General features: G+C 43.7%; 1 protein-coding gene and 1 long non-coding RNA gene across 5 annotated transcripts in view; one reads left to right on the top strand and one right to left on the bottom strand.

Annotated features, from left to right (window-relative positions):
- The window catches only part of NPR3 (natriuretic peptide receptor 3), a 75,894-nt gene extending 64,290 nt beyond the window's left edge, over positions 1 to 11,604 (bottom strand). The window contains exons 1-2 of one of the 4 annotated variants that reach the window (XM_068535207.1): positions 10,284 to 11,604; positions 897 to 1,019 (exon numbers count right to left, since the gene is read on the bottom strand). In XM_068535207.1, coding sequence (XP_068391308.1) covers positions 897 to 1,019; positions 10,284 to 11,040 — 880 coding nt within the window. In that variant the 5' untranslated portion in view covers positions 11,041 to 11,604. The remainder of the gene's footprint in view (positions 1 to 896; positions 1,020 to 10,283) is intronic. The other 3 variants (XM_068535206.1, XM_068535205.1, XM_068535204.1) reach the window with 3 other exon arrangements.
- A 16-nt stretch (positions 11,605 to 11,620) lies between these two features.
- On the top strand, positions 11,621 to 12,865 carry LOC137759223 (uncharacterized). Its single transcript, XR_011073061.1, has 2 exons — positions 11,621 to 12,447; positions 12,559 to 12,865. It is a non-coding gene; the product is annotated as an uncharacterized lncRNA (long non-coding RNA).
- Positions 12,866 to 26,340: the final 13,475 nt, after the last annotated feature.

The raw sequence follows: 26,340 nt of genomic DNA, 5'->3' as shown, positions 1-26,340 counted from the left end.
ATGAACATGATGTTCGTGATACACACACTTACAGTTCCCCTATAACTGCCAATGTGCAGTACTTGAGAAAATGTTCCATAGCCCTACACTGTTTACTTCAGAGAGAGCCCTAACCACATTTGGGGAAAATGTTTTATGCCTGCGATCTTGATGACTTCCTTGAACACCCACCATCACAGGAACCCTGGGAACTTCCCCAGATCCATTTTAAGGAGTTAAATACTTTCGATTGTAACTGTTAGTGGCTTCCCAACTTTTTATAAGAGAAGCTAAGAGACAGTAATCTGGAAGGAGGAGGGGCTGGGAGCAGCAACTTTCAAAATTTTTTACCTCAGTTTACAGTAATGGTTATTTTATTTATTTCACATTGTGGCCCATTACAAATACATGTGTAACATGCATAAATATATACACACAAACATGTAATCATATTACTAAAATAAAAGTTGTATGAAACCATACATATGCTATGTGTGACACACCTTGACATGTTCTATTCTATTATGTTGATGTGTTCGAGTCTATTCCATGCTACTAAAAATTCTGCCCAAATCTCTCTAAAATTATTCCAGCAGTCCATCATGGTGGCAACCCAAAGTTGGAAATGCACTGGGGAGGGGTCCTCAGGGCCTGGATTTATGATCCTTTGGGGCGCTGGAGTGAGCTATGTTCTCCCCAAGTTCCTTGGCATCACAGGTGGTGGTAACTTTTTGCTCTGAGTTCTCAGAGGAGAAAAGCTTGAGAACTTATGAGAAGTGGGAGTGTTCAGAATCACAAATTTCTAAAACCCTATCTATGGAAATCAAATCCACTGAGATGACTCAAGTTATTGGCCCTGTCTCACAATCCCTTTTGGACACCCTGGCAGCGGGAGGGGAAAGCGGAGGCAGAGTTACCGTAGGAAGAACTGTTGAAGAGCTCGATGTTGAAGAAGGCGTAGTCTCCGCTGGTCATCCCGTGCCTGTGCGCCGCCAGCATGATGCCGCGGATGGTGTCGCTGCTTGCACACATGATCACCACTGCGGGGGAGGAACAAACAGACGCGTGAAACGCCCCTGCACGGAGGACAGCATCTGACGAGGAACAGGGCACGGCTAAAGTCCTAAAGAATCCTCACAAATTATTCATGAATTACAAAGGGCAGAATAACAGCTTGACAGTGGAGAAAGCTATCCATCGCCACCATCACCAAGTGATGGACGTCAACATCACCCACCATGGGAGCAGACTCAGGAGTCCCCTGGTGTAACACACCCCGGGCCCCAAACCTCACAGTGGGTGACCTGAATCTAATCAGAAGGAAGCCGCTGCAAACCCAGCTTGGGGGACAGTGTATAGAATAGTGGACCTGCGCCCTTCAAAATGGTCACTTTCATGCAAAACAAAGATGGCCTGAGGAAATGTTCTAGACTAAAAGAGACTTAGAGAAACAGAAAGCTGACTGCAGTGTGTGGTCCTGGATTGGATCCTGGACCTTAGAAAAATAATAATAAAAGTTTTTCTATAAAGGGCATTATTGAGACAACTGGAGAAATTTGAATAAGGTCCGTAAATTGGGTAATAGTATTGTGTTTGTGTTAAAGTTCTTGCTTTTCATAATTCTACTGTGGTTATATGAGTGAATGTCCTTGTTCTTAGGAAACACACTTCAGTTTTCAGGGGTAAAAGAGCATGATAGCTGTATTTACTCTCAAATGGTTAATAAAAAGATAGTAATATTTGTGCATGTATATGTACATGTGTATATATTTGGAGGGGCAAGGGAGGGAAGGGAGAGATTAGAATGACAAAGCATAGCAGCAGAATGCTAACCATTGGTGAAAATCTGGGTGAAGGCTATACGGAGGTGCTTTATACGTTCTTACATCTTTTCCAAACATACACAATTGTTTCAAAATGAATTTTTTTAAAAAAATACTTCAAATAAATTCCCAGATTTGCCCAATATAAGATAGTGAGGCTTGTCAACTGCTTTTTATGCTTTTACTAGCATAGTACACACATTTTCCTGAGAAAGCTTTCATTTGGCAAATCAGAGGATGCAGCGAGTGCTACAGGCTTTCTGCAGTCTGAATGTAGAACCCTTTTTCTCAAGCTGTCTCAACAGATATAGGAAATAGTTACCAAGATTCCAGGTCCCTCCCCATGTGCTCTCAATTCACAACCACACTGTCAGAGCTGAGAGGCTTTAAGCAGCTGCAGAATATTGTTGCTTGCCACGTAAGAGCTGCAACGGACTAGAGGGAAGTGGGGACCTGGCCTTCATCCAGTTATTTTGATCATTGTTGATGGCCCCTGGCCCCCGAGACAGTGCCCGCTGTGCTTTTCTGCACACATGGAGGAGAGGAGAAGCCTGGGTGCCATGACCACATTATCACCATGCGTGCCAGCCCTTCAGGTTGTGTATGTTCTTTGTAAAAGCATGGGTGCTGAAAGATGCAGAACAAACTTCGGGCTGTGCCAAAGCCTCCTTGGCAGCCTGCAGGAAGGGCCAGGCGCTTGTTGACATTTCGTTTACTGCACAGGTTAATTCAGAATGTTAGATCATGACTCTGACATTTCTTACGACAAAAGGGCTCAGAGGACAGGCTGAAAGTCTGCAGAACAAGTTTTTAAAACAATACAAAACTCCGAAAGATTTATAACTGTGGGAATAGGTGTTGTTTGTGCCTGGAAATATAGTTATATATTTGGGATACATAGTCAAATTTCAAGATGTCTCAGTAAGGAAGCTTTTGAAGAAACTCCTCATTACTCACTATGACCTAGACACTTGTTTTAGCTCCGATTTGATTCTAGTCCTTTAAATGACAAAAGAGCCAAGGTGTCTCACGAAACAGCCTGGGCTAAGGCTGGACAAGTTTGAAGAGTGTGGATTCCCAGGGTGGGCGTCGCCAGGCGGGGCCAGGAGGCTCCGGCTGACTCTCCACTGGCAGAACTCGTCATTTTTTGATCACTTGACCATAGTCCAGAGTCTGGCTCTAAACCTTAAGACACAGAACCTGACTCTGTCAGCACATAAAGAGTAGAGTCATTGCTTGGGGGAGCAGAGTCCCGACAACCTAACTCAGATATTTTTAGATAATCCGAAGTGAAGATTAATTTCAATGGGGACCAAAATGGTCACAAACATGTTTGTGCCGACAGAGACCTGGGAGTGCTAATTGAGGAGCCAAATTATAAGCAGAAGGATGTTAGTGAGGATGAAGTCAGAATCAGGGAGATCAGCTGCAGGGTTCAAGCATCCAAAGGCGTCAGGTCTTGATAACCCAAAGCATCCGTCTAAGAGCTACACCTGGCCCAGGCCTGAACAGGCTGTGTCCTCAGGCCGGAGCACAGGCTTCCTCAAGTCCTGGGTGGGCTGTGCCCAACACTGGCCTCTCTGTCACTTCTTTTCTATTTTTACAGCCCTGGCCCTTCTCTTTCTCTCCCTTCCCATCACCCTTAAGGCCAACCCCTTGTGATAGACACATTCTTTCTTTAAATGTCAGTACCTGCTTGGACCAAAAGAGTGACCCGGAGCAGCACTGGGCCTATCTGAGCAGACTGGAATTATTGTAGATCTCATCTGTTTTGTGTGGACAATGTGGTCCAACTCTGAAAAGGAAATCCTAACTCCCATCTTCATGGGCCAGGTGTTGTTTTTCTTCCACAAAACTAACCCCTAGTGCACATTATCGCCCAGTTTAAGTTGGAGCAAGCACTTAAAGACACTGGCTGAGCAGTCAGAATGCAGAGTCCTTCTAGAATGTTCCCTAATCTCTTATGGCTTTTTCATTCATGCCTAATTCAACAGCAAGTATTTTTAGCAACATGCCTCTATACAATCTTTTGGAAGGTTTAAAATAGTTTTCACTGAAACAGCTTTCTCTTCTTACTCATGTTTCATCAGTTTACATAATAACTAATTAAATTGCATACTTATAATAATAAGTACAACTGGTATAAACAGATTTATGAGAAATGTGCTGGCAAACATGGGAGAAGTATACCAGCTACCAGCGTCCACCAACAGCCAATAAAGTTTATAGAGAAAAGGAGAGCATCAGCTAATCCTGCAAGCTGCTTAAGTGGAGGTCAATTAAAATAATTTCTGCTATACTTAAGTATATTTAAATATATAAATATTTAAATATATATTAAGTATATTAAATATATATTTAAATATATAAGTACTAACTTTTTTGGTCAAATTGTTAAACTTCTAGAAGAGGAAATGATGATGCGATTCCAAGTTTCTGGATAGACTTTTCATCATTCTGCTCTATTTTTTCCTCCTTGCCAAAGAACTTGTGATGTTCCATGTTACCCTCCACTATCTGATTCCCACAATGTCTTCTGTTAAGTGGCTTCTCCCTACTGCAACGTTCTTGCAATCACTCTAAGAACAGCAGAGAGAAGTACAAAGGGGTGGCTAGAGAAGTCAGTTCAGAGACCCCAAAACAATCCAGGAAGCATACCTGAGTTAGGGTGATACCCTTTCCCCCTTTCAGGCTTACACTTGGAGCAACCTCTGACAGAAGGACAATCTTCATTTCCCCATGTGCCTTCATTTGTCCCTCTCCCCCATTCCCCTGGGGGAGGAGAAGGAGGGAATTGTCTGATTGCTGAGTCTGGAAAAGACAGCTGGGCATCCTGGACTCAGCCCTTTCTTCCTTCCTCTTTGGGGTGTGTCTGCTTGCAGAGAGTACACATTACGGGCAACTTTCACCCTGTAGTAAGGGGCCTGTCCTGGAGGGGGGCCTGCAGCACTACCTGTGATTTAGTGGATGACCCTGCCTAATTATGAGGGGAAGTAATAGCAGGCAGGCCCTTTTGGCAACAGATCTAAACCCATGTTCTCCAATAGGTTTTTATCAATAATAAAAATGACATTTTCATATTCTCCATCTGACTCTTGCATCCATCTTCTATTTAATTCTAAACTTACAAGGGAAAAGAGAGGTTATTCCATGGAAGCAAAACAAGATATGCCATGTGCTGCAAACTGAAAATATGACAGCAGAAATTTAAAACTAAAACTCAATAGTAACTGTGGGAGTAGCCAAAGAAATATCTAAGTAAGAGGAACTTTTTTTTAAAAGACAGGTGGTAAATAGGAGAAAAGGGATAAGAAAAACAGAGTCCCAAATCAGAAAGCCTAATATCCAAATAAAACAAATTGTAGAAAGAGAGAACAGAGAAAATGAGGGGATATAAGAAATAATTTAAGAAGTTTTCCCAGAACTAAAAGACATGAGTTTGTGAACGGAAGAGACTTACCCTTCAATACCCTAAAGGGCATACGGCAAAATACGGGCAGGGAAGTACAATCAGAATGAAATGTTAAAACACTGGGAGAAAAAGGGGATTCTAAAAATTTACAGAAAAAAAAAAGCAAATAGCAAACAATAGGTCAAGAATCCTAATCAAATCAAGCTTTCCAATAGCACCACTGAAATGTAAATGACAATTCTTCAAATTTTGAGGAAAAATTATTTCCAACCGAGAATTCTATAATTATGTATAAGGGTAGGAAGAAGAAATTTCAGTCATGAAAGGTCTCAAACTTTAGCTCTCATCCATCCTTTCTCAGAAAGCTCCCGGAGGATGTGCTCCACCAAAAGAAGGGCATAAACCAAGAAAGAGGAACACATAGGGATCTAGCTCAAAAGGGAGAGGTGATAGAGTTGCAGAGGATGTTGAAGAAAGAATCCAGAGTGGCAACCATGTGGTATGCTTAGAAAATAACCAAACTGGAGCAACTCAGGAGGCTTAAAATAGAGAATTGGTAGATGATTTAGTTATAAGTTCATAGGAAACTAAGCAAAAATAGACTATCTTTTTAACCCCAAGGAAAACAAGTAGGGCAATAAAGAAATACCATTGTAGTAGCTATATGGCTCAACTACATATAGCATTTACAAGGTAATAATAATACAGACACTGAATACTGAGCTAACCAGAAAAAAAACCTGACACAATCATATTGAAAGGATGACTGGAAGGAAAGCTTGAGTGTGTGGTTAACAGGCAGTAGAAGAAAACTAAATCACTACCTTCCCCTAGGATGGCAAGAAATAAGACCTACACCTGAAAAAAATAAAAAATAATGTTATTTAGAGGTATGAAGTCAAATACCTACAGACATAGCTACAGGAGTTGAAAATAGTTGCCTCTGGGAGGTGAGATATGGGGAGCAGGGGATAGGAAACTCTTGTTCCTAGTAAGACTTGTGTAGTTTTCTGACTTTTTAAACTACATAGCTGTATAACTTTCATAAAAATAAAATCTATTATTTTAAAAAATATATTTCTCTCTGGCTGTTTTTACTTTACATAAGCAATAGGTTTCATTTGCAAAATAGAGACTGCACCTTTATTTTTTTTGTTCACAAAGTTCCATCTACTCCAAAGACTTTCAGAATTTCTACACTGCAGCCTGCAATGCTTCTTTTACCCCCTGCTGTGAATTAGTTATTTTACATTTATCATGGGTTCTTTGCTTAAAAACTCTGATCAACCTCTCTGTCATTTACCCCAGCCTAATTCTAAAAATAAATGACTCTTCTACTGATTAAATACTGTTATCACTACAGTTGTTATGCAGGCCAAGAATAATGACATATTAATAACTAAAAAGATAAAACTACACTTCTTCATACAAAAATGTTGTGTGCACACACTTCTAGCTCTGCATCTTATGAGATGTATCAACAAAACAACTGCTGGCTTTTATTGCTTAAAAAAATATTTATTTTTAAACTTCCCTTTTTAAAAATAAATTTATCATTGAGTATAGAATATTGAGGGTAGTAGTTGACTTTTTAAAAATAATATATGCTCAGGTGTGTGTATTTTAGTGATATATGTTAGCTAAAAACATGAGAGAAAAAATGTTAATTATTGATTTTGATAGTAAATCCCTAAGAAGAATAAATAATACCCCTCAGTTTTTCATTCTATAGCACACACATAGCCAAATGAAATTTTAGTCATATTATTATTAGAGATGGTGGCATTATCAGTTTTACCCTTTAAGAGATTAAAACTTTTGAGACTTCCCTGGTGGCGCAGTGGTTAAGAATCCGCCTGCCAATGCAGGGCACATGGGTTCAAGCCCTGGTCCGGGAAGATCCCACATGCCGTGGAGCAACTAAGCCCGTGCGCCACAACTACTGAGCCTGCACTCTAGAGTCCCTGTGCCACAACTACTGAAGCCTGTGTGCCTAGAGCCTGTGCACCACAACAAAGAGTAGCCCCTGCTCCTGCAACTAGAGAAAGCCTGCACACAGCAACGAAGACCCAACGCAGCCAAAAAATTAATTAATTAATTATTTTTTTAGAAAAAGAGAGATTAAAACTTTTGTGATCTGGTTTTAAAGATGAACTTAAGTCCGAAAAGGTGCTAAAAGCATTATCTTCAAAGGAGGGGGGGAGACTCTCTAGGTCTATGATATTTAATATGGAATTTTCAAAGACAAAAATAGAGTCAGTTCCATTTTACACTTGAGTGAGCAGAAATCAGAACCACCAAATACCAGTCTGAAGAGGCCTGATTGTCATCCCACCTCAGTTTCACAGAGGAGGAAATTCAGCCTCTGAGAAAGTAAGTGACTTGGGCAGGCCCTGCAGCAGCTGAGTGCAGCCGCCAGATCCAGAGGGTCTGCTTCTCACGCTTGACATGGTCTCGCCTTCTGGTAAAGGAGATTATCACCATACATATAAAATAATTATAACGACTATAATAAAACCTAGTTTTATTGAGCACTCAGTAGGCATCTGCAGGGCTTCAGGGCATTCCTGTAAGATAGCTCATTTACTCCTCCCAGCACCCCCCCACTTTACCTGAGAAGCCTGAGGCACAGAGGTTTATAGCAGCCCAAACTCCCTCCCCAGTGAATGCCTCAGCCAGGCCAAGAACTCTGAAAATTCAAACTCCATTAAATCCTTGTACTGGACCCCTATTTAACCCATTAACCACTTATGGTGAAACAAAGGTGATTAGTAAAACTAAAAGACCCCCAGAGAGAGCTTTGTTATCAAGCAGCTTTCTCTCCTGAGAGTAGGGAATTTCAGGGGAGGGAGGAGGGCTTAGGGGAGATATTATTTTGTTTTACATTTCTGAACAACTGCCAAGTCACTGTTGGAAATGTATTTTAGAGTAAGAATGGTAACCTTATCACCTGTAAAACATACCGGTCAGTCAAGCAAACTTTCACCACTAGATTCAAACTTGGAGAAAAAAAAAAAAAGTAAAGAGGCTTGGGAACACCTACGAGGCTTTCGGAATTAAAAAATAATCAGCAGCAAGACTGTAGCCCAAGCTCTTTGAAGCCCCCTAGGGCCCTGACGCCCTCCCTACCCTCTGGCTCAGCCACACCCTTGCGAGGCTGAGGGGCCCCCGGTGGCCTCGATCTGCCCTCTTCTGGGCTGACCTCGGCCACGAATCCCAGGCCACGTGCGAGGAGGTCACCGCCGGCATTGAGACCTTCAGGGCAGTAGCATCTCGGACGCATTGGGAGACCGCGGATCTCGCCCGTAGGGGGAAGAGACTGACTGAGTGAATAACGTGCTCAGTTAAATAGCAAGGACCAGCCCAGCTTCCCGGGGACACACCCCCATCCCCAGCCCAAGCTGGGAAGTCTCCAACTCCTCGCTCCAGGCCCTCGAGAGTGAGAGCTGAATAATCAGGTTCGGGGGCTAGAGCAGCCCGAGGTCTGCAGGGGTCTGCAGTAACCTGGGGACTGGGTGTGGGAGAGTAGATGTGGCTTTCTCAGCCTGGCGTGGCGAATCCGCAGCCATTGTATACAAGTGCCCTTTTTCATAATCAGCAAAGCCGGCGCCCTGCCTGCTTGGCTGGCAGGAACTCGGCGCAGACAGCCTGGAGTTCGAACGCTCAAAACTTGGCCGTGCATCCCCACTCTCAACACTTCCCGCCGCTTCGCTCTAAAGAGTGCGTTCACGCCGAGTCCGAAGTAGTCAAACTGGGAAGGGGGATGACCGCAGCGCCATCCTCTTTGGAACCTTTACCCACTCTCACCTGTTCCTGAGGCCCCCTGCCTCCGCTTGCGCTGTCTCCCACGGCCAGCGCCCAGGTGCCCAGCCCTGCCAAGTCGCGGGCTAGCCCCGCGCCCGGCTCGGCCCCTCTCCCCTTCCGTCTCCCCGCGTGGGGTAGTGGGGAGCTTTGCTGGGGTTGCACCCCACTGACAATCGAGGCGCGTGCGCGCCGAGCGGGAGCAGGCAGGATTCCCTGAGCGTTATGCACCCCAAACCTGACATCGGTAAGGAGGGAGCTGCGCTATGCTGGGATCTCCGCCCGCCATCCCGCAGGTCTACTCTGCAGTACAATGAGCCAGCCGCACTGGGGGGGGGGGGGGGGGGTCCGCGATTATGTATCCGTGACCAGCCGCTTCTCCTCCCATTCCCTGTAGCCATAGACACTATCCTCAACCTTGAGCTCTTTGGCCAGTTGGGTGGTTATTCAAACCCCCAAAGACCCAAGGAGAAAACTACAAGGGGGCGGGGGCGGGGGGGACGTGGAAAGGAGGTTCAGCGCCCGCTTCTCCAGCGCGCGCGCTCTAACAAAGCCTGGCTGCCGGCGCTTTAGACCGCGATGCCGAACGCGCCGGGGGCAGTGAGTGTCGCCAGAGTCCAGACACTGCGAGGCATTTTTGATGGAAACCACAGAAGCCCGTTCATAAAGGGCTGGAGGGGCCATGGAAGGAATGAGAAGGGCGATACAATGAGCCTTTAAAAGAAAGCTGGGATCTGTGCAAGGAGCAGCCGGGAAACCCGGAGACCGGAGCGGCCCGTGAGGCGGAGCGTGGGCTGTAGAGCGTACGCTTCCGCACTCGGAGGGGGCGCACGTCGGCAAAGGCCGGGTAACAAGTTCTTTCGGCCTCGTCGAGCTTTCAGACCCTGGTTGGAGAAGGGCACCCGTAGTGAGCCCCTAACCACAAGCCCGGCGCCGGAGCCAGGGAAGCGAGAAAGAAAGACCCCAGGAGGTTTGACAGCACCTGTTGGACCAGAGCACTAGCGAGTTGCGGGCTCACATGCCCCTCCCCCAGGCTCCACCACCTCCCCGGGACGCTCTACGTACACCCCACCACAGCCGTGAGTGATGGTCAAAGGTCTTCGCAGCCAGCCAGCGCACAGCCCGGCGAGTCCAAGCGCACGCGCCCTCCCCGGGTCCTCAGTGCCGCAGCGGGTAGTGGGGTCCCCAGAGGAGCGGACGGGCGTGTAGGGAGAGCCGCGGAGAGCGGTTGGGTTAGGGCCTGGGGCCCGAGGCGCACTCCCGCTCACCTCGCTCACTGGCCTGGATGTAGCGCACGATGTCGTCCACATCCAAGTCTTTGGTCTCATCAAAATTGTAGGCGGACGTGTGCAAGCCTTCCTCCTGGAAGACCTCATGGACCCCCTCGAGGGTGAAGTAGCAGTTCCGCTCCAGCTTGTCGTCGCTGTAGACCAGCACGGCGCGGCTCCACTGGTGGTGGCGGAACAGGGCGAGCATCATCTCGCCCATCTTGGCGTACGCGGGCGCCACGCGCGTGAGGTGCGAGTACTCCGTGTCCTTATGCCGGAAGCCGGCTGCCAGTGCCCCGGCCGACAGCATGGGTAGGTCCCAGTGCGACGCTAGCCGGGCCACCGGCGCCGCCGCGTACTCGCACACAGGCCCCAGGATGAGGTCGGGCTTGGCGCCCCGCGCCGCCGCCACGCGGTCCACCAGACTGAAGAGTGCGCGGTTGCCGCAGTCCGAGTCTTCGTAGGCCACCTGGAAGCGAGTGCCGGGTGGCAGAAGCCGCCGCCGGGTCCCGTTGCCCTCCACGCTGCGCAGCGCGTATTCGATGGCCGGCCGCACCCGAGCCAGGGAGAACAGGTACGAGTCGTCCTGGGGCAACAGCACCAGCACCTCGATCTTCTGCGGCGGCAGCGCCTCTCTCTCCCGGCGCCCGCCGCCCGGGCCCGCGCCCCCGCCGACACCGCCACCCGTGCAGCCGGCCAGCAACGCCCAACCGAGCAGGACGCACGCGGAGAAAGTGAGCACCAGCAGGGACGGCATCGTGCCGCAGGAAAGCGCCAGCCCTCGCTGCGGACTCGCCCTCTGCCCCCCACCGACCCTTCCTCTTTCCTCCCCACTCTTCTCTCCGAGGTCCCTGCGCCCCCTTGGGCGCTCTAAGAAAACAGAATACCCCCTTCACTAACTCGCCAAAAGATAGAGAGGAAGAGTCCTCCTTTGCAATGCCACTCGTTTGAAAAAAAGAAAAAGAAAAAGAAAAAGTTCACCGGGTGTAAACCTGTACGCCTGTAATATATTTATATATATACTTTTTATAAATATATATATTCGCCCTCCCTTTATATATACGATTTTGCTTAGAGGTGGCTTCTTATTTGGGCATTGCTAAGGTTGCTTTTGAAAGCGTATTTGTAAAAGAAGAAAAAGTTAGACTTGTCCAAGTGCTTGTAATTGACGGTGCATCTCCCTCGCGTTTGATCTCATTGATTCGCGCCGGTTCCTGGATCCATAACCCGCGTTTAAATAGCGTGGCAGCGGCGGAGCGTGTTACCACACAAGGCGCGCCGAGGCCCGGCTTGTATTTCCAGCGGGTGGGGAGGGTGGGGGGGGGGCTGGCGGCTGGGCTAGGGGAGCCTCTCATTAACATTCTTACATCAGGACTCCTCCCCGCACCCCTACTCTTCCCACCCCTCCCCTGTCCCTAACTCCCGCTCCCCGCCAGACCTGGGCCTTTTCCTTAAAGCCACAGTCGCTCACTTCTGTACCGGCGGGAGCCCCCAACGCGCTACACCGCCACCTGGGTGTAGCGGGGTCCCCGCCTCTCCCTGGCCCCGCAAGCGGCAGCTCTCTTTCCAGTTCCGGGCTTTAAAAATGGAAATATGTTTGAAAGTAAAGAAACGCGCGCAGACACACACACACACACACACACACACCACGCCGTGCAAAAAACAACAGGATTAAAGGAAGGGGGTGGCCCTGGAAATTGGTGGTTTCGTTGCAAAAAAGAAAAACAACAAACCACCCTAGGTCCCGCTGACTCTCACCTCTTTCTCACTCCAGCCACATTCCCTCCTGACGCGCCCACTCGGGGCGTGCACTCGACCTTCCCGGTCCCTTGGCGCAAGGTCAGGGAACAGGGACCAAGGTCCCGGGGCAGACGGGTCGGTCGCGGACCTGGAACGCCCAGCTAGCCCGGACGTCCCCGCTATCCCTCCTTCCCGCGCTCCCCACCCCCGCCGGCCTCCTCCCCCTGAGCCGCGCGAGTTCGCGCCAGAGTCGCAGTGCTGCCGGGCATCCAGTGTCCCCGCGCACGGACACCTCCGCCGGCGCGCTGCGAGCAGAAAAGCTAAACTTGTTGCTTCCAAAGGCGAGAGAGCAGTTCTTCTGAAGGTGGCAGAAAGCTTGAAAAGCATCTCCAAGGCGTCCTCTGGGCTTTACTTGCTAAGCCAGGTAATTAAATAAAGAGACCTTCTCCCTAAAGCTTTACCCCGAGGGTCCCCCGGGTGGAGGCGCGTCCTCCGCTCCAATTCGTGCGCTCGGAAATCCCACCGCTTCTCCTAGGGGCAGCGCGAGACCCTGTGCTCCGGCTTCGGTAATGCCGAGGAAGGTCCTGCATCCAAGACCCAGTCTTGCCACTTGTCACAGGCACAGGAGCGGTGGAGACGAGAGTGGAAACGGCCGTGGAGAAGTCCGTGGCCAGAGGAGCCTCGCCGGAGTCCGCCGCGCTGCAGGGCAGGTCCGAATGGAGCTTGACCCTCTGAACGTGGTAACATACCGAGGTCATTTGCAGTGGGAACGTACTACACTGGACGGGTGAATTCTGACACTGAAGTCCCACAAATTAAAATAAATTGAGAATGTTTTAAAATGGTCTTTCATTTGGGCGTCCGTGTCCACAAATTTCTATTAGTCTTAGACCAACGCCCTCTTTCGGCAGAAACTTGTAACCGACTTGTAACCCCGATGCCACCACCCCAGGCGCTGAGTTTGCTTTTTGGTCTTTGTTTTATTTTTCTTTGTTTAACGCCGAGGCCTCAAAGAGCAGTCGCTCTCATTTGTGACGATAAAAAGGCAAATTGGGGTTTCCGGAGATGTGGCAATTTCAGGCATCAGCGCTCGTCACCTTTAACAGCACCCTCCTTATCGCTCTTTCTGGCACCGTAAATGTAATTATGAGTAACGTCTCATCCTCCGGGGCATTTAGAGTTCAGATTATGCACTGTGATCCCTGAATCTTCAAGTAGGACCTTCTTACTCCTGCGAAAACTTTCATTTATTTTATTACAGCTGCTAACCAGTAGCAAACGAGGCATCTGTATACAATTTAATTCCACACAAAGGGTAGTCCTCACATACTGGAAATTGAGATTTAGAGCTTCACAGCGATGAAACCCCCCCTTAACTCCTAGGAAGGAGGGAGGGAGGGAGGGAAGGAGGGAGGGAGGGAGGGAAAAGAGAGAGAGAGAGAAACAAGCTAAATCCCGAATTCCAAGGGTCTTAATGGATTTCGAAACTGGTTGCCAGGAGACGTGAAGGAACCAAGGTTTACTATTACTGCTCGCTATGCCCCGTGTCTGGGGAACACTGGCCAACGGCGATATGATTCCGCACACTGTGTAACGTGGGCTTAGTCGGAAAGGCTGGGGTTTCAGTGGCACCGGGTGTGAACGCCTCTCCCCTAACAGGCGCTGCCCGTTCGCGCCAAGGGTCACGGGCAGGGTAGTCAGTGCATTTATGTTAGGGCGAGTATCGCAGCCTCTCAGTGGCCTTTGGATCAGAGCTCTCAACTTCCAGTTTGTCATTCAAGAGCACTGACAAACCGTGTTAGGGAGAGCCCCCAAACTAGGCAGCAGAACCAGAAAAGCCAGTGTTACCTCTCTTGCTGATGCTCAAAGCACCCCTTACATTGTTCCATTGAGCAGGATTTTTTTATGGAGGTATAATTGACATATGACATTATGTTAGTCTCAGGGATATAACACAATGATTTGATATTTGTTTATACTGTGAAATGATCACCACCGCAAGTCTAGTTGACATTTGTCACCATAGAATTATAAAAACTTTTTTTCTTGTGATGAGAACTTTAAGATCTGCTCTTAGCCACTTTCAGATATGCAATACTGTATTATTAGCTCTAGTCACCATGCTGTACATTACATCCCCATGACATCATTTTATAGAAATTAAGATTTTTGAAGAAAGTTTTTCAAATGAAAATAGCCACAAGATTATAGGAAGACCTGCCAAGTAATATATGTATATGGATTTAACATTACCAGTTTATTCACTTTCCATCAAATTAGATTTTCCCAGGCAGCTGAAAGTGTGCGTATCATGAATATCATGAAGTTCTCCAATCTTAGGGCTGGAAAAATTTTAGAAGTCACCTAGCCTGAGCCCCTTCACTCTCTACGTGAAGAATCTAGGCCAGAGAATATAAATGGCATACTTAAATACCTCTTCATCCCCAGAGAATATTTTTAAATGGGATTGGATTAGAAATAAATATTTATTACACCATGTAAAAGAGTGTTGGGAACAAAGTTAAATTTCATTAAGGAGTAACATGCTTTATATCAAACTTTGATTTTATATGAAGCTGTTTTGAAAATATGCAGCATAGTAACACAATTACTAATAGATTATAGTATAACTTTTGCAGCATCGTAATCACAAAGATGAATCAAATCAAGAAGGTAGGAAAAAAGAAAAAATAGAAATAACTCATCCCTTGGACTCAACTTTTCAATATTGTTCCCTTCAATTCTGTAAAACTTGAAATGGGGAAAAAAAGAAGCACTTTTTTTAACATTCAAAAGATTGCTAACCTTTTCACCGAGTGCATTCTTTCTGGCTACAATTACTGAATGAAAACAAAAGAAAGTTACAGGGAAATGCTGCAAAATAAAATAAAATTAGCCAAATAAAAAGCAATGTTAGCCCTAAATGTGATATTACAGAAAATATCAATAAAGGACTTTTTATAGGATTTAGAACTCTCATCAATATCCACAAATCATATTTTTTAACTTTGTTACTAAAATCAAGTGGCAAGTTTTCTATAAAGTATTCAACTGTTTGCTTTCCATCTGTGAAATGAAATCATGTCTCTATGGCATTCCTTTGCCACCAGGGAAGACAACATTCTTTAGGGAACCTCAACCGGTGATTCTTTGAAATGTGTTAGAAATGCCATCAGAAGGAAGTTTTCTCCACCAACTGTCACGGTCTGTATGATCTCCCTCAGAATCCAGGCAGCAATCTCTAAAGTGCCTTTCAAAGAGTATCTCCTCTCCCTTGTTAAGCCAGCCCTGAAGTCATATTGAAGAATAACCCTATGAAGCCTGTAGCCCACAGAGAAAGTGTCCTCTGGGGACAGAATTGTTGAAAACACACTTCCCCCTAGAGGCAGAAAAGATGAAAGAATATTACACATAATTCAAGAACATTTCTGTAATTCAATAAGTGTTGAGATTTTGTTTTTAACATATAGTTGATCTTTTAGAGGGAACCATCCATTCAGGACATGGAAGGAAAATCAATAAAGGGCAAAAAATTAAATTGAAACCTTGCCTCTAGGTTTTAGCTTTCCTTAGCAGGGACTCTGTTAATTGATCCTTTTCTTCTTTTATACAAATCTACAATTTTTTGCCAGCACTGTAAGTAAAAGCAATTACATATTTTTTCTATTTAAACTTATGATTTAATTTCATCAGAAAATGCAGTTAAATGTGGCCTCGAGGGATTCTTTTGAAAATGCAGCTCTAGCAGATTTATCTCCTTATGATCAGATTTGTTTCTGTATTACTGTCCTCCTAGGTTTCCATCAACCGCAATCTCTCTTCATTTCTTTGGAGATGTTCTGAGATAAAATGACATTAGAAACACTTCTGAGAAATGTAGAACTCATCTGTGATTTAACCTGAGTTGCTGGCATGAGGTTTTCTAGGATTTGCAAGCTACATCAAGAATTCTCGCCGTTGATTTATAGACAAGTCATTTAATATAAATCATTAGATTCACAAAAACAAGTGTATGTGCCTCAACTCTATCCATAACAATTCTGACTCCATTTAATTGGTTTATTTAGTTGTACATGGCATTATTCCAAAAAGGACTTAAGAAGGTATGTAAAAATATAAAATGGAATTTTAGAGAATTTTTCTCAGGGCAAAAGGCACAGCCATTGCATCCTACTCTCCTACTTTTTTTCTTAAGGTTTTACTAACAGTTGCAAGCCTCAACAACAGTCACCTCTCCCATCTGAGTTCCCACAGCATCCCTCGGGGTCGTGATCACACTCAATTTTATTTCCATTTACGAGGAAGCAGTCTGGATAGGGATCAAGTCCTCAGAGCAGTGTCCTGCGGGAACAGCACGCATTTGGAAGCCTCACAACATGTCCCGAGATTATCTCCTCACCTATTTGCCCTTCAGTTTCCTCGTTTCCCTCAGTTTTCTCCTTCTAACATGGAGATAATGGTCTTGCCCTGGTGCTGTAGAAGTAAGAGAAAAAAAAAATATTGGCTTCCCTGGTGGCGCAGTGGTTGAGAATCTACCTGCCAATGCAGGGGACATGGGTTCGAGCCCTGGTCTGGGAAGATCCCACATGCCGCGGAGCAACTGGGCCCGTGAGCCACAGCTACTGAGCCTGAGCGTCTGGAGCCTGTGCTCCGCAACAAGAGAGGCCGCGATAGTGAGAGGCCCGCACACCGCGATGAAGAGTGGCCCCCACTTGCCGCAACTAGAGAAAGCCCTCGCACAGAAACGAAGACCCAACACACCCATAAATAATAAATAAATAAATTTAAAAACAAAAAATATTGATAGACGCACAGGGCGTCGTATACAGTAGGAAATTAATAAATGGCAGCTCTTGCTATTACATTCCCTTCAATGCCTGGTGAAGAGTACTATACCAAGTAAGTGTTCGATCAATGTTCCATAAATTCATTATGGAATGAGTGAATGAATGAATTTAAAACCCAAAACCAAGATGGTTTATGCGTACCTTGTTTGGAATTATCTATTGCCTGATCGCAAAAGACTTTATTTAATAAGCCTTCTTTTTTAACTTTAACAGTGGCTTTTTTGGAGGAAACGTTTTGTCAATCACTTTGATATTGGCCCTGGATTCCCAGACTCAGATATTTCCTGATAAGCTTGAGGCAGGAGCTTGTTCAGTGTTCTTTCCTCTGCATAGTGGGGCAAAGAGAGCAAGAGCTCATGCCCACCACTGCCCTTCACAGCTTTAAGGCTCCTCCAGAAACTCAGGCTAAAGGGAGCAAGGGGAGATGGGGTAAATCAGAGAGCAATTTTAAAAATGGAAGAAATAGAAGTGGCTGATGCCTGCAAGGGGCCAGACCTTCAATATAAAGGGGAGCAAATGCAAACTGTATAGAAGCACAAAGAGGATGGTACTGGAAGGAATGTATTTAATTTCTAGATCATGGATATTATCATAAGTAATGAGAAAAGAGTAGAATGTCCTAATGTATTAAAACCCAGGCTGTAAAATGGTCAGACCCAGGGCTTAATGCTCTTGTCCAATTCAAAAAACCTTTTTAGACATCTACAGTGTGTCAAGGACAATGGTGTTCTATAGCTTAAACCTATTGCATCAGACATTCACTTGTTTTATTTGGGGATATGATTTGACCCAAGTTATATTTGAATCTATGTGATAGTCAATCATGTTATAATAGTCAAATGTGCAAAGTTTAAGAGAAACATTGTCAGGACAAAAATATATCAAATTTCATCTTATAAACATAACATTTTGTAAAAATCTTATAAAATTCATTTTCCTGATGTTATTACATCACAATATTGAGCAGTTTATACTCCAAATTAATCAGCATTAATCCACTAGAATGTAAACTCCATGAGGGCTGGGATATTTTTCTTTTCTTTAATCCTGCATTCTCTCCTTCAAGAATGATGTAGGGCTTCCCTGATGGCACAGTGGTTGAGAATCCACCTGCCAATGCAGGGGACACGGGTTCGAGCCCTGGTCTGGGAATATCCCACATGCCGCGGGGCAACTGGGCCCGTGAGCCACAACTACTGAGCCTGCGCGTCTGGAGCCCGTGCTCCGCAACAAGACAGGCCGCGATAGTCTTGTTGCTCCACAACAATAGAGGCCCGCGCACCGCGATGAAGAGTGACCCCCACTTGCCGCAACTAGAGAAAGCCCTCACACAGAAACGAAGACCCAACACAGCCAAAAATAAATATAAAAATAAATAAATTAAATAACTAAATAAATAAATAATGCAATAAAATTAAATAATTAATTAATTAATTTTTAAAAAATGATGTAGTAGGCATTTGAAATTTCATTTCACCAATGATAAATCCAAAAAATGCAAGTTTCCTATAAAACAGAATTTAGAAGCGAAATAATAAAGCAGTGAAGGGAAAAAAGATAATTCAAAGAGAAATTAGCTCATATATATTCATATACATAACTTCTAAAATAACTTTTTAAATATTCAGATATCATGTTGGAGTTATGATTATGCAAACAGTATCAGAAGCCAAAGATCCTAAATACTAACTTCAAGAGAGCTTAACACATTGACATACCAGCACCTCATCACCCATACCTAATTCTTGATTATTTCCTCGCTAAGAGAAAAATGCAGTATTCTAAAAAAAAAAAAAAAAAAATCAGTACACTATCTTTTGTAACGCTGTGAACAGGAATTAAAGATTATGAGGAAAATCTGTGTTACCACCATGTACAATGTTGTGAGATATAGTTTTTTATTTCTTTCCAGCAAGTACATTCCAAGAGGTATTAAATCTTGGAAAGCTGATGCATGAGACTAAAATAGAATAGAATGCCATGAGGAAAACATCAGGAAAATTCTTGACATTTGCCCTCTCGTATTTTTGGTGATCATGTTGTGACATCAAATTTCGCCCTGACATTAGTGGAGAAAACTGTTTCATCAAGCTAACATTGTTACTTTTCAATTGTTGGTAATTCCTCTACATTAAATGCTCTCCTTTTCTCTTCATTCTTCCCCCAAAAATATTCCCTTTTCAGCCTTTATGTTCTTTTTCCCTTTACTAACTGCCTGGGGAAAATAGTAAGAATTATTTTAACATAAACCCTGTTGCTTTGCAGACTTTTGGAAGTCTGGAGGTGAGATATGGAAATGACTTTCCACTTGAGCAAACTGTCATATTCAAGTGTATATAAGTGTACAAATTGTCTCAAATTGCAAGTCATTCATGTTCTAGTGAATCATTTTGGGGTTTTTGTTTAACCTCAGGTACAACTGTTTTAATTAACTATATCCTCAATTCTTGGCACATCCATGATCAATCTGTACGGTTCTTGTCTTATTTTAAGTTCTCCTCTTCATTGCTCCCTTCATATACCTTTCACTCTATAAGATCCTCTTTACGTGTTTAATACATGCTGTGGATAAGTCTATATTCTTAAAAAAGAGTGTGTCTTGTGCATACATGTGTTATTCTAATACAGAAACTGTATTATGTTACTTCTTATTTTCACAGAGGGTGTCAAGGATTGATCTTAACAAAACTATTAGGGGGAAAATCTACATCATTAGTTTCATTTTGTTTAGTTTTTAGAACTGGTCATCTCTTTATCGACAAATAATTGTCAAATATAATTATACATATTTAATGTACAACGTGATGGTGTGATATACATTGTGGAGTAGTTACCAAGATCAAGATGATTAGCACATATATCACCTCATAGAGGTAACTCATTTGTGTGTGTATGTGTGTGTGTGTGGTGAGAATGCTTAAAATCTACTCTCAGCAACTTCCCAGTGTACAATACCAGACTGTACATTTGATCCTCAGAACTTATTCTTCTTATAACTGAAAGTTTACACACTTTGACTGGCATCTTCTCAAACCCCCTCCTCCTAGCGCCTGGCAATCACTATTCTATTCGCTGTTTCTCTATGGAATCAACCATGTATAAGTGATACCATACAGTGTATAGCATTTTTCTTTCTCTGGCTTATTTCACTTAACATAATGCCCTGAATTTTCATCCATGTTGTCGCAAATGGCAGGATTTCCTTTTTTTATGGCTGAATGATATTCCATTGTATATTCATTGTAATACATACATACGTATACATATACATATATATCACATTTTTGTTATTCATTCATCCATCGAAGGATATTTAGGTTGCTTCCATATCTTTGCTATTGTGAGTAATGCTGTGATGAACATGGTAATGCAGATATCTCTTTGAGATACTGATTTTATTTCCTTTGGATATATACCCAGAAGTGGCATTGCTGGATCATATGGCAGCTCTATTTTTAATTTTTTAAGGAATCACCACACTGTTTTCCATAATGACTGTACCAATTTACATTTCCACCAAAAAGTGTATGCGTTCCCTTTTCTCCACATCCTCACCATTTGTTATCTCTTACCTTTTTGGTAAGAGTCAACCTAATAGGTATGAGGTGATAATCTTATTGTGGTTTTGATTTGCATTTCCTGATGATTAGTGATGTTGAGCATCTTTTCATATACCTATTGGCCAGTTGTATGTCTTCTTTGGGAAAAAAAAATGTCTATTCAGGTCCTTTGTCCAGTTTTTAATTGGATAATTTGCTTTTTCGTTAGTTCCTTTTTCCTGTTAAGTTGTATGAGTTCTTATATATCTTAAATATTAACCCCTTATCAGATATATGGTTTACAGGTATTTTCTCCCATTCCACAGGTTGCCTTTTCAATTTATTGATTGTTTCCTTTGCTGTGTAGAAGCTCTTTAATTTGATGTAGTTCCACTTGTTTATTTTAGCTTTTGTTGCTTGTGCTTTGGTGTCTTATCCAAGAATCATTGCCAAGACCAATGTCAAGGAGCTTTTTCCCTGTTTTCTCCTAGGAGTTTTATGGTTTCAGGTCTTACATTTAAGTCTTTAATCCATTTCAAGTCACTATTTGTGAGTGGTATAAGATAGAGTTCCAATTTCATTCTTTTGCATGTGGATATCCAGTTTTCCCAACACCATATATTGAAGAGACTCTCCATTCTTGGTGCCCTTGTCAAAGATTAGTTGACCACATATGCATGGGTTTATTTCTAGGTTCTTAAATCTGATCCACTGATCTATATGCTTGTTTTTATGCCAGAACCATACTATTTTAATTACTATAGCTTTTTAATATAGTTTGAAATCAGGAAGTATTATGCCTCCAGCTTTGTTCTTCCTTCTCAGGATTGTTTTGGCTATTGGGGGTCTTTTGTGGTTTCATACAATTTTAGGACAGTTTTTTCTATTTCTGTGAAAAATGCCATTGGAATTTTGATAGGCAGTGCATTATATCTATAGATTGCTTTGGGTAGTATGGACATCTTAACAACATTAATTCTTCTAATCCAAGAACATGAGATATCTTTTCCATTTATTTGTGTCTTCTTCCACTTCTTTCATCAGTGTCATAGTTTTTAGTGTACTGGTCTTTCACCTCCTTGGCTATATTTATTCCTAAGTATTTTATTGTTTTTGATGCCATTGTAAACGGGATTGCTTTCTTAATTTCTCTTCAGATAGTTCAATGTTAGTGTAAAGAAACATAACTGATTTTTGTTTGTTGATTTTATATCCTGCAACTTTACCGAATTCATGTACAGTTCTAACAGTTTTTTAGTGAGCCTTTAGGGTTTGCTATATATAAGATCATGTCATCTGAAAACAGAGATAATTTTACTTCTTCCTTTCCTATTAAGGATGCCTTTTATTTCTTTTCCTTGCCTTTGCCTTGTGAGAGTGGCCATCTGCTGTTCCTGATCTTAGGGGGGAAGTCTTTTTAACTTTACAATGTTGAGCATGATGCTAGTTCTGGACTTGTCATATATAGCCTTTATTATGTCACCACAGTGACAGTTTCAACCCTGGGGAAGACAAAGCAGTGGGGACTCTGGGCAGCTCCATTAGCTGGGTTTGGTGCTGGTGAAGACTGTGGGGTCCTCAGTAGCAAACGTCCACAGCAATGAGGCTTGCTGGGTTTCTACTGCTTTCCCTTGCCCCTTGGGGTAAAATCCCTCCAAGGGGATCCCGCTCAGTGCCAAGCTGCTTTGGACTGGGGGATGGGTGACACAGGCAAAATGCTTCCTACTCTTTTCCATGTGGCCATCCTCCATTTTTGAGCCCTGTAGAGTTTCTACTGCTTCTTCATTACAGTCCAGATCTTTCTCGGAGCTATTTTCATCAGTTTGTAGTTGTTTATTTATTGTTTTGTTGTTTTTGTTGAGCAGGCAAGCGTTGAGACCTCCTAGCCTGCCATGTTGCTGGCCTACATCATTACTTTTGAATACCGCATAGTATTCTACCATATTTTACTTGTTCACTCCTCCAGTTTCTTTTTTTTTTTTTTTTTTTTGGCCTCCCTGTGCAGCTAACAGGATCTCAGTTACCCGACCAGGGATCGAACCCTGGCCACTGCAGTGACAGTGCCAAATCCCAGTCACTAGGCCACCAGGGAACTCCCATTCTCCTAGTTTTTGATACCTGCGTCCATTCTCTGCTACCAGAAACTGCTCTGATGAAGATCTTCATCTGTGTCCCCTTTTGGACTTATATTAGAGTTTCCCTGGGGTATATTTTGCTGCATCAACGTGTATATGTGCTTTTACTTTACTTATTATGGCCAGATTACAGCAGAATGACAGCATCAATTTACACTCCCTCCAGCTCTACATGAGGGTTTCCTTTAGGAACTTCTTTACAGTAAAAATTCAGTATGTTTCTAGTGGCTATTTGGTATGTCTCCATTACCAAAGAGGAGGGCCAAACCAGTTTCCTCAGATCTTTCATAACTTCAGAGTCTGCTTTCTAAATGAAAAGAGAGTTTGAACAAGTCCTGGACCACATGTTTAATTGTCTGAATTAAGTCACCTACTTCTTCCTGTCTAAACACTGTGGCCAAAGGAATCACATGTGAGAATTGAATAATTGATTTCCCTGAGTAAAATCCTAGTGTTCTTAACAAACGAGGGAGGAACGGATGCTGGGTGGCCAAAAACAACACTTGCTTACTGAAGAGCACATTCTTAAAACCATAGCTTTGTGGTTAGGGGATATGACCAACCCATAACCCTAACCCTAGCCATAACTTCTCTGAGCAATTTCCAATATGTCTCAGTTTTCTGTTTCTACGTAAAGGATCACCTCAAAATATAATGGCTTAAAACAGCAACCATTTATTTACTCATGATTCTGCAAATGAGCTCAGCCGGGTGGTTCTGGGGTTTTTCTCATTTATGATTTCTCACGTGGCTACAATCATCTGGTAGTTTATCTAGGGCTGGAAGATCCAAGAGGGCCTCACTCACATGCCTGGAGATTAGCTGGAGCTGCTGGCTGCTAAGTCTCAGTTCTCATCCATGCAACCTCTCCAACAAGATGGCCTAGCTTTCTTACACTTTCTTACAGGTGATCCAAGAACACAAGCCCCAGTACAAAAGCACATATCAAGTCTCTGGCTTGACATTTGCTGATGTCTCATTGGCCAGAGCATGTCACATGGCCAAGGCCAGAGTCAGTGTGGGAAGGCGATACATAAGGGAGTGAGTACCAGATGCATGATTCATTGGCAGCCATTAAAATAAGAATCTACCATGCTAGAGGACAGAAAATTCCACAACATACTACCCTAAAATGGTGAGTTTTACTGAGAGTCACCTAGGGAAGAGGTATGACTCCCTGGCCAAAAACTGAAACCAAGTAGGACAAGCCAAGACAAAAATTTGTCTCTTCTGGCTTGAGCCAGCGTGGGAGACTGAGGGAGCACTGAGGTGATGGGTTCTAAGATGAAAACTCCCCATGGGTTCTGGAGAGGAGCTCAAGGTACAGACAAAATACAGGCAATGTGGCTTTGGATTTTTCCCAGCTCTTTAAAGCTGAAGGACATCTACTGAATATAGCTTCTGAGCCATGGATGCCATCTATGGCAATGGCAGACAGGGCTATTGTCCATCCAATGTCCATTCTCCCCTTTGTCCTTAGAACCCCACTTTATTCAAGGAAACAATCTTCTCTGCTGATAAACTATTATTGATCATCCTCCCTTGACACTTGGCATGGCCATGTGAAACGAAGTTTGGCTAATCAAATGTAACTACAAGTTACATTAGAAGTTGGGTAAAAATTTCAGCAAGGCTCTTTTTAAAGGGAGGGCATACACTAAGGCCCTTGATCCTTTCTATTCTTCCTTCCTGGTATATGTACATGATGGCTGGAGCTCCAGCAATCATATCAGACTATAAAATGACTTTGAAAATAGAGCCCTCATGTTAAGGATGGTAGAATAGAAAAATCAGTGTCTGAGTCCCCTATGATAGACCTGTAGGCTTCTTTTACAAGAGTGAATGAATTCATATTTTTATGCCATTCTTTGTTTGAGTTTTTGGTCAAACCACATGAACATAGTCCTAACTAGTACATCAAGGTAGGTTGAATAACTTGTATTATGTAAATTGGGCTGTTGTGGTTTCTTGAAACTTGGTATTTACTTTCCTTTTGTTCTTTCCTGTTATACAGAAAAGTCCTTTGAAGACTTTCCTCACTGGTGAGTCTATAGAACCCTCAGATCCACTGTGAGATGGACCTGAGTCAGGACTCCATTTATTACCTGGTCTCCCATTTGCCCCCACTATAAAAGTGGTCCACAAAAATGTTTTGGTTCCCTGGATAGCAATGTTAAATTGTACCCCAGGTCCAACAGTCCTTGTAATGTTTGGGTATTGCCTTTTCCCCAGTGATTGGTTATCTGCGTAAATGCCATAGGTGTCCTTGGGAAAGGACTAGGGGGATTGTTACCATATACACTTGCCATGGTATTGCAGGGTCCTTCCTCCTGGAGATATGGCCTCTCCCTTAATTCAGGGGTTCTAGGTCTTAAAACAGCTCGGGGTCTGGAAACTGAGCAAGGGATCATGACTTTTGGGTCTGGCTACATTCAGCCTTTTTATCATCCATCCTTGATTTCTCTTGATTGCATAAATTAAGCAATACCCTTATTGCCTGCCTTCTGCCTTGCTCCTAGGGAAGACATCTTCTATTAACTAACTCTGAGCCTTCTTAGAGGTCAAACGCACTCACCCCATGCCCCTCTGATTTTGTAGCCTCATTGCTTCTGATGATTAAAGACCAACAGGTCTTTATTATTTTAGAATCCTATTATCCCCTTGTTACCAGGAAGCTCAGTTCTATATCAGCATCTCCTATCATCAAGGACAAATACCAGTGAGCATTTCAGTGAATCTGGTGCCCTCTTACCAGAGCATTTTTTTAATACATTGATAAATAGACTGTTCTCTGAGCCCTTTCCCAGAACATAATCAGCTAATGGGCTCGCTGACCTTAGATTGTATGTCTATTCTAGCATGCCCTCTTCTCTGAAACTTCTGATCTGTTTTTCACTGCCTACCACAGCAGCTCTGGGATTTCTATTTCGCTTGGTGTGAGCCTTCCCTTTCTTTTCAGGGTCATTGCCAATATTGTTAAATCACGTATCATGGAAGCGTGCTCCCGTGATAAACGCCTTTATTATGTTCTAACTTCCCTTCATGCAGCACCCTCAGGACCCAGTTCCATACACATCCTCCCGGCAGCAGCTACCATGTTGGTAAGTTCTTGCACTTCCAGGTAGAGTTGCTATCCTTCCTTAGCAGGCCAGCACTTCCACAGATGAGTTTTATTGTGATTTTACCCTAATTATTGACCTGGTAGCCAGGATATGAGATGGGTGTGGATCCCGAGGGGACTTCTTATTTTCTTGCGTGGCAGAGGCTTCCAAGTTGTTTTCAAGCAAGAGGGTGGGAGGGAAGGTCCTTTAACAGGGAGTAGTGTGCCCTTTCTGCAGCCCTAGGAAGTTCCGATTTCCCCATTTCATGTCATAGGCTACTACTCTTTCCCAGTCAGGGCCACGGCCTTGGTGTCACAGACTTTCTAATGTTAAAAATTCAACCACCTCTGGAGCACTAGTATTCTTATATGCACTATGCCTGATCCCTTTGGTTTTTCTGCCCTCCAGCTGCAGGAGGCGTCTGCTTATATGCTGCCCCAAAGGCCTTCTGTCTTTCATACTTAACCTTTAATTAATAATTAATATCCCTCAGTTTTCATTGTCTTACTCTATTTGATTAATTTTCCCCAGGAATCGCCATCCAATTCCACAGTTCTTATAATTACTACCTCCACCAAACTTCTCAGACACCTGTGGTATTGCCCCTACCTCTGCATTCCTTTCCACAATCCACCCATAAGTTCCTTTCCATTGGTATCCCATCCCAGTACACCAGCCGTGACAGTTTTAATGAA

Source organism: Eschrichtius robustus, chromosome 2 (assembly GCF_028021215.1).
Source record: "Eschrichtius robustus isolate mEscRob2 chromosome 2, mEscRob2.pri, whole genome shotgun sequence".
Classification (NCBI taxonomy): Eukaryota; Metazoa; Chordata; class Mammalia; order Artiodactyla; family Eschrichtiidae; genus Eschrichtius; species Eschrichtius robustus.
Note: the sequence above shows the minus strand (reverse complement) of the source record. Positions and strands in the feature narration are given on the sequence as shown.